Source organism: Lepidochelys kempii, chromosome 6 (genome assembly GCF_965140285.1).
Source record: "Lepidochelys kempii isolate rLepKem1 chromosome 6, rLepKem1.hap1, whole genome shotgun sequence".
Classification (NCBI taxonomy): domain Eukaryota; kingdom Metazoa; phylum Chordata; order Testudines; family Cheloniidae; genus Lepidochelys; species Lepidochelys kempii.
In genome coordinates, this window is record NC_136385.1 from 60,085,711 (window position 1) to 60,094,376 (window position 8,666).

Genomic DNA, 8,666 nt, shown 5'->3' on the forward strand with positions numbered 1-8,666 from the left:
CTCCCGGCCCCTGGCTGGGGCCTTTCCCCCACATTCCCAGGAGGAGCTGCACTGGGCCCAGGAGCCTCACATCTCCACAGCTGCAGGCACTGAACCCTCCTGGCCTGGAGGATGGGGTGTGGCGTCCTGTGGTGCAGCTTGCACCCCAGGCCTCGTGGATGGGTGGTGGTAGAGCCTAAGGGGTGGGGGAATACTGTGTCCCTGATGCTCCAGCCCATCTTTTTCAGGTAATCCACTGGAACTCGCCCAAGAAGCTGCGGGTGAAGAACAAGCATGTGGAGTTCTTCCGGAACCTCTACCTGACCTTCCTAGAGTACGATGGGAACCTGCTGCGCAGGGAGCTCTTTGGTTGTGCCAGCCTGCCCAGCCCACCCAGAAACCAAGTGAGCCCTTGCTGGTGGCTAGCCCCACCCCTGATCCTCACCTGTCCTTAACGTGGGAATGGGACATTCCATCCATGCCATCTCCTGGGACTCTGTGAGGGCTCTGTCCAGTCTAGGTGAAAGCATCCCATGTGTTCCAGCTGCAGCACCTGCCTGCTCCTACCTCACCCCTGCCCTTGGGTGTTTTCTAGCACGAGTCTGGCTTCTGCCCCACTTCATTCTTATGTTCTAGCTGCAGCAAGCCCTGGAGGACCTCAATGAGGATGACCCCTGCTATGATTTCCGCCGGCAGCACCTTATGCTGCACCGCATCCACCTGTTCTTCCTGCAGTATGAGGTCCTGGCCTCACCTGACCCTGCTGATGTCACCCTGGTGGCCCAGCTCTCCATGGACAGGTACCTGGAAGGGGCTGGGATGGAAGGAGGGGCGGCTCCCACTGCTGAGGACTGAGGAGCTGTGGGCTCTGTAAGCAAGTTCATCAGCCCTGGAACTTTTGTACGCAGACAGATGCTGTCAAACTGACCCAAGGTTAGATCTGCACTAATAGAAACATTACTTCTGTCGGGGGTGCAGGGCACTCTCCTTGTAGAGACTGGGGCTGAAATGGGAGTCTTGCCACAAATGAAATGTTTGTATTTTGATTCTGGGATTGCAAAATCACTCTTCACCACAGAATCATGCCCCAGAATTGAACCTTATATTTTAAAAAAAATGTTTCTAGCCCTCACGGCTGCAAAGAAAACCTTGTAGCCATGAACCTAGTGTTCCTGATGCAGCAGCATCTGCCTGAGTTTGCAGAGAGCCTGAAACACCAGCTGCAAGCGGTATGAACTACTCCTTCATCTTAGTGGGGTGTTAACTGTGAAATCTAAACATGAAATTACCAGGATTAACAGTGTTAATTATTCAATTGATGATCATAGTAGCAGAAATGGGCAGTGAATGTGCTTATCCCACAATTCCAGACTCCCTCCCAACATGCCGAAAGCCCTATAGATGGCTGTTTAACTCTCCAACTCCCCCACATTCTATAGTGCAGTTACATGCTAACACATACATCTGTGGTATGTCAAAACCAAAAAGGTGGACAGAGTAAAATAAATTGAATTCAGTATTAAAACCACTACCCCAAGGGACTGCTGCACGGACGTGATGAGTCATTTTCATGCTTAATTAAATAAAAACCTGCACTGTGGAACACGTCTGGAGCTGCCACAGCATTTCCAGCAAAGGCCACAGCATGTAAGGAACTTGCTAGAGAATCCAGGTTGTTTGCTGTGGAGTATGGGGCAGGGCCTTGGACGTTACATTCTCCGGTAGCTTGTGGAGGGGAGGAAAAAAGCGGGGGGCAGTGGCAGAAGGGCAAGATTGAGTGGCATCAGCACTGCAGAGTGGCAGGCTTGCTCAGTCTCTTCTGCTTGGCTGTGTGCACTGCTGTTTCCTGCCTGCTCAGTTATCTGGAGCTCTCCCCATGTGTCGGGGTCTGGCACGGCCAGTCTCATGCCGGTTGCTTTCGGCTTACAGGTTACAGATGCTGGAGGCAATCTGCAAACACTGGGCAGGCCCCATCAGCCTGGCGCTGTACATGTCGGACGCAGAGGCCCAGCAGTTCCTGCGCTATGCCCAGGGCTCAGAGGTGTTGAGCAACCGCAGGAATGTCGCATACCACATTGTGTACAAGGAGGGGCAGTTCTACCCTGTCAACCTACTGCGCAACGTTGCGCTGACCAATGCACAGACACCCTATGTCTTTCTGACGGACATCGACTTCCTGCCCATGTATGGGCTCTACGATTACCTCAGGTGTGGCCCTCTCCATCCAGCCCAAGCTAGTCGTTCACCCCCAGGGGCCCCGGTGGGCTGGTTCCTTCCAGGTTGTCACCTAAGGTTCAGTCTAGTTCAACTGTGTCCCAAACAATGGGGCTCCCAGCCCTTCCCTCGGGGGGTGATTCCCCAGCTTGGGAGCTCTTGCTGTCAGGAAGTTTCTCATTCTGTAGGCGCAGGCTGGGCTCGAGTCCTCTGGGAGGGTCCTGCTATCACATGGGAGAGAGAACCCTTGGTTGGGGAAGGAGATGCCCCTTCTGTACCACTGGTGGGTGGGGGTGCTGCATCCTTTCCCTGCATGGTGGATCCCAAGGGCCTTTAGACTCTCCTGCCACCAACCTCACACTTAGAAAAGATAGGATCCTCTAGAGCCTGCCGATGCCCTTCCAGCGTCTGCTAAGGGGGCCCAGGAACACAGCTTTGCGTAGGGCTTCTAGCTTCTACTGGGTGACCAGTGGTATGCATTGCAGTCACCTCTTGCTGGCTCCACACGTCCTAGCGAGGCCTCACGCTCTCCCCTACCCTGCTGCAGGAACTCCATCCGGCAACTGGAGCTGCCTCAGCGGAAGGCAGCGCTCATCGTCCCAGCGTTTGAGACTCTGCACTACCGTCTTACCTTTCCCAAGTCCAAAGCAGAGCTGCTCTCCATGCTGGACATGGGCTCCCTCTACACCTTCAGGTAGGTGCTGGAGCTGCTCTCCTCCACCCTGCAGGGCCCAGACCACAGGCAGCAGGAGGCTCTCTGGTCCCACCCCATTCCTAGGGGCTGTGGTGCAGCCCAGACCCAAGCACCTCTCGCGTCGTCCCCCACCCCCTCAGTCTGTGCCTGTGTCTGGATCTGTGTTCTGCAGCTGCTGCCCTATAGGTAGTGAGAGGAGTGTGCGTCTCCCTGTACCCCAGGGTTCACTGCACCGCTGGCCTCCCTTCGCAGTTTGTCTCTGGGACCTGAGGGGCCTCGGTGTGTCACATCTATCTGGTGCCTCACTTCTGTCTCTCTCTGAAGGTACCATGTGTGGCCAAAGGGCCATGCCCCAACTGACTATGCCAAGTGGCGGACAGCCACGGTGCCGTACCGTGTGGAGTGGCAGCCAGACTTTGAGCCTTACGTTGTAGTGAGGCGTGACTGCCCCCAGTATGACCAGAGATTCGTGGGCTTTGGTTGGAACAAGGTGTCCCATATCATGGAGCTTGATGCCCAGGTGAGTGAGGAGCCAGTGGAATTTCCTGGGCCCAGACTCTTTGTCCCTAGGGACCCCATACTGCTGCTTTGGCAAGTGCCTTCTGGGTCTCTCCCAGCACCAGGCTTCCTTTGGACTACGTTTTGTTGCCCCTGAGTAGGTGATCTGGCCCCCATGGGTGTGGGCAGAGTCCTGCTCTGTGCCTGCTTGCTGACCTCCTGCTTCTTTCCAGGAGTACGAGCTGCTGGTCCTGCCCAATGCCTTCATGATCCACATGCCTCACGCCCCCAGCTTTGACATCTCCAAGTTCCGCTTGAGCGCTGGCTACCGGGGCTGCCTGCAGACACTGCGGGAGGAGTTCCACCAGGACCTGTCGCGTAGGTATGGCGCTGCTGCACTCAAATACCTCACTGCCGAGAGGAGCCTGTGATGCTGAGGGACAGCGTGGCGGTGGGCTGGAGGGGGAAGGGGACAGACCACTTCCTTCCTGTGTGGCTCACTGCCTGAAAGGGATCAAACCTGCAGCACTGTTTCCCCAGCACAGGAACAGTAGCTCCCACTAGGGATGGAATGGAAAGAGTCAAGAGAAAGGGGCTTTTAGTTCTTAAACTGCTCCTGAGCGGCTGAGGGTTTCCTCACAGAAAGCTGAAAGCCTCACCCAGAGACAGGCCAACATTGCTAATCTCCCAGCAAGTGGGCTACCTGGAGCCTATTTCCCACTTCAAGGGCCGGGGTGGGAGGCACCTATTGTTCATTTTCCAGAGGTTTGGCCAAAATGTGAATGACACCAGTGATGAGGCTCCCATGCAGTCCCCTGGGGCACTTGTTTCCCAGCCTCACTAGTGTCCTTGCTAGAAAGCTTTACCTGACGTTCTGCAAGATGCTCCCTTGCTTGGTTTCATCAGGTCCTCCCATTTGCACCCTCTGTGCTTTGCCTCCTTCGGGGCCCTGCACAGTTACCACTGTCGGGTGTAGCTCAGCCCTGCAAGACAGGCTGAACTTTAGTTCTTAATTTCTTCTGATGAACCTCTTTCTCTCTCTTTCCTCCTTTCCTGTGCCTAGAGGGAGCTGAAGCACCCCCATGTTTCCCCAAGGGGAAAGTGGCCTACAGAATTAGTCTCTTAGGGTATGCCTACACTGCTGTGAAAACAGGTGACCTGTGGCAGCTGGTGCAGGGCTATAAAACTGCAGTGTAGACGTTAGGGCTCAGGCTGGAGCTGAGGCTCTGTGACCCTTCCTGCTTGTTTGCAGGTGGTTGTATGCGCACAAGCGTGCCCATCTTTTGCTGGCTGAGGGTCTGTACACAAAAACACCTGCCAGCTAAGATGCCTGCATAGGTACTGCCTCGGGCCAGCCTATACCACTAACCTTCATGGCCATCTTCCCACAGAGGATGGGAAGTCCTGTCCCTCTTCCCCATGCAGTCTGGGCGGAATCTCAGGCTGCTGCCGCTTGGTGTCGCATCCCTGGATTTTCCCACACATGGCTAATGAGGGTTGGTGCTGCAGGTCTGGGGCCCACAGCATGTTTGGTTCTGGTCTGTGCCTTGGAGCTGAGCCACTATTGGATCTATTGCCAAATCATGGTGCCTGTTATGATAAAACCATTCAGTCCCTGCCGCTCTGGCAGTAGGTAAAACTGTCCCCTGGTAGGCCACCAACTGCTTAGAGAAACCTCTCTAGGGGTCACTTCCAAGTCTCAGAGGGAAAGATCCTGAATCTCAGTAATATTGACATTGACAATCAGGGACATGGTTGACATTGTAGCTGGGTGCTATGGTCAGAGACCTGTGCTGGGAGCAGCTTTGGCCAGGCGCTGTTCCACAGTCCTCACACACTGGAGCATGGAGGCACAGTTGCTTTCCTCACTCTCTATTTAAGTTATTTAAGATGATTTCTCACAGGGTATAAATGATTAGGAGGGCCTAGGATTTTTAGCCTCTCTCTTCCTTCCTGATGGTTCTGAAGTATCTTCAGGACTGTCAGTGCTAGACTCTCTGCTCTTCACTTCCTGGTAATCAAAGCCGCTACTGTGCTGGGAGCAAAACATTCCGGCCAGGGTGAGGCAGGCCCAGGGGCCACTGTTCTACACTCTTTGTATGGAAAGGGCATAAGTGTCTCCTCTATTTTTTAATTAAAGCTTTTTTAAAATTCTTTTTCAAATCCTTGGAGAGCCATGTGGTTATTTTGTCACATTCTGTCTGATGCTGGGGGTGGGGCAGGGCTTACAGGCTGGCAGGAAATTAGGGCAAGTTCACTTCCCCAGGAGCGAGGGTTGTGTGTGGAGCTGATACTGTGTCACAAGGTTGTGAAGGGATGGTAACTACAGTGTGTACAGAGGGGGGGGGGGGGGGCAGTGACAAGATGATGTAGAAATGTCAGTGCCACCAAGCAAGAGAGAACTCATCCCCTACCTAGAACTGGTCCTTCTGGTATTTACTGACACCAGGAAGATCAGGCCATTGTCTAACAAACTGTTGTGGCAGTGGGTGGCTGCAGTTATGCTCACAAAAAGTGACTGGACAAAGGGCATTGCAGGATTCCCTGGGGGTTGGCACTTGCTAACTTAAGGTCAAACAGATAAAAAGATGTATTGTTTTCTCTGCCAGTGGGCCCCTACCCAGCTCTAACAGGCAAGCTAGGCTCTATCTCACAAGTCATCCCCTTTAACAAACATGCTACAGGGCAAATTCTACCCTCAGTGTCACTTCTGCAGCCCTGTTGCCTTCCACAAGTGCAACCACTCAGAACCTAGTATCCAGTTCTGTTGCTGGTGTACAAGAGGGAATGGAGTGCAGCTCTGTGTGCTGAGCTGGTGCTATGGGGCTAACAGCACTAAGGCCATGTTTCGTCCCTAGAGGTAGCAGCTGAGACCTTCAGAGAGCACTCTGAAGGGTAAGAGGTCCATTTGTACAGTTACATCAGACCAAACCCACACTTTGAGCCTATTTGTGAATTGGCTGGGAAGCTTTTCCTGTACTATTAACAAGGGTTCCTTCTTCCTGCCATCTTAACAAAAGATGAGACCAGTAGTAACCACCTGCCCATAGCAGCATGTGCCTAGACTAGAGCTTAACTAAAATCAAGCTAATGTTGTTACCTAGCATCTGTGTTAGGAGAAATGGTGATGTTAGGTCAGGTTGAGCTAGTGCTGGTTAGTTAAGCCTGCCTATACTTGATCAATTTTCTTAGGCCAGGTCTAGACTAGAAATTTTTGCTAGTGTAAAGGCCGGCTACAGGTGGGAGCATTTTGGTGACATTTCTCTAGCCCCAAAAGCCCTAGTCAAGATGCAGTTCTATCCTGGCTTAAAAGTGATAGCTTATTTTGTTTGGGGAGGTGAATAAACTATACTGCCAAAAACGCTTTTTTGCCAATATAAGCTGTGTCTATGTTAAGAGGGTTTGCTACTACAGCTGTACCAGGAAATCTTTTCTAGTACAGACCTGGCCTTAGTCAAGCCAAACCATACCCTGTGGCCCATACGTTGAAAAAAGACTTAAGAGCCACTGACCCAAAGTAAAATTGGGTCTAGTCTGAGTTTCTAGTGCTCCTTCTGGGTTTGTGATCTTGATGGAACCACTGACGTGTGCGGTGAACATCCTGCAACATCAAAGCATCAGGAGTTACGGCCTTGCTTTGTTTTCACTCCTGAACACAAACAATGAACAAAATTGCAGCTTTGGTGCATAAGGGGGAGCTAGTGAAAGCAGAAATGAGATCTGGCTGCATAGGCTAGTGGCCCTTTTGCCTTGTGGAAAGTATAGCTGTTTGACAAAGTTACGCTTTCAACCTCTACCTGAACATATTCACCCACTGATGAAAATGAAGCCTGAGCTCCCAGTAGACTGAGATTAGTTCTGGGCTCTGTATCACTTTCTCATGAGCTCTTACAGTATAAAGCTCTTCCAGGTCCAGGTGCCCCATGTAGTGATGGGAAATGCTTCCCTCACCTGGTAAACATGGCTACAGAGACAAGCGATTTTATTGTGTTTTATTTAGTAAAATGTTAAAATAAATAAATACAAATTGATCAGATGCTCTGTATCCCTCTCCCCCTTCCCTCCCCTCCCCTCCCTTTAATTTGCTAAAATCTAAACACAGTTGTACCAAAACTGAAACCACAAGGGACTTGAAGGCTACAGAGAGAAGGCAGCAAAGAGACTGCAATTCACTATTAGCATCAGGCTAAAAAAAATAGAGATATTTAAAAAAAACAAACCAGCTCACGAGTCAGTATTATTCTCATTATGCAATTCTGTGAAAACAAAGTGGTATCATTCAAAAAAGGGTATTTTACACCAAGGCCTGCAATGATATGGGATTCTTAGGGATGGGAGGGACCACAAGAGATGTTGGGGTTGTCTGGCACGAATGACAAATGAGACAGAGGTGAGGAGAGGTTGGATGGTATCTGGATATTAAGGTTCTTCGTTCCTGTGCATGACTAAATATGTCACACACAGCTGTGGAAATCTATTCAACCAAAGACAAAACCTGCTACTTTTTCTGGTAGTGCCCTGGAGCACTAAGGACTTATGCTGCTGATCTTTTACATGTACTTGCACTGAAGATGCTAGTTTCAAGTGTAACCACTCAATCCTGCCACAGGTATATGAGATGCTGGGGCCACTTCCTTGTTACAGAAATTAAGGACCCCTCAAAAACAGCTGCTTTCCTGTTTCTTTATCTAGAACCCAGTGCCCAAATTATTATTAGCCTCTTTGCTATTTTCCCCTTCTACAGCGACTTGGAATTAGCTCACAGGTAGGTGTAACACAGCCAGGGGCTGAAGGCACAGGCAGGGGGTGTGGGATCTGTTACTAAAGAGCATTTCAAGAAAATCAGGTGGGTGGGAGAGGATAAGATGGCTCAGGTGATGGGAACTAAGCTATGGAGTCTTTCATCTCTAGCTCAATGGCTTCAATATGAACCATGACAATTTTAAAGCTGGTCAGGGCCTATAAGTGGAGACAAGGCACTTGTGGTGAGATAAACTAGGCAAGATCAACACTATACCCCCACTCGTAACTGACCCTGCCTAGGTTACCTCCATGTAAAACTACAGGTGCCTTGTCTTCCCTAGTTTTTCCAGCATGACAACACACACACATTAGTTAGCCCATGGTAAAAAACATGTTTTTGTCAGTGAAGCCATAGCCTGAATGTGGGAGCTCATAGTAGACTCTCCAGCAGCGCATGCCTGGATGAGGCTGGTGGGTTCAGGCTGGGAAGCAGGCATTGTTCTTAGGGCAATTTAAAATGTAATCTTCTAAGGAGCCC

At 51.0% G+C, this 8,666-nt stretch overlaps 1 protein-coding gene across 24 annotated transcripts in view; it reads left to right on the forward strand.

The window, feature by feature from the left end:
- LARGE2 (LARGE xylosyl- and glucuronyltransferase 2) overlaps positions 1–8,666 on the forward strand; it is a 119,939-nt gene that overhangs the window by 38,054 nt on the left and 73,219 nt on the right. For 22 of the 24 annotated variants that reach the window (XR_012159406.2, XR_012159407.2, XM_073348121.2 and 19 more), the window contains 6 exons: positions 228–383; positions 616–779; positions 1,909–2,187; positions 2,741–2,887; positions 3,212–3,407; positions 3,619–3,767. Coding sequence is in view for 22 of the 24 variants with exons in the window: in XM_073348121.2 (XP_073204222.1) it covers positions 228–383; positions 616–779; positions 1,909–2,187; positions 2,741–2,887; positions 3,212–3,407; positions 3,619–3,767 (1,091 nt within the window). In the remaining 2 variants the exon portion in view is untranslated. Of the gene's footprint in view, positions 1–227; positions 384–615; positions 780–1,908; positions 2,188–2,740; positions 2,888–3,211; positions 3,408–3,618; positions 5,549–8,666 lie in introns of those variants that run through there. The other 2 variants (XM_073348119.2, XM_073348137.2) reach the window with 2 other exon arrangements.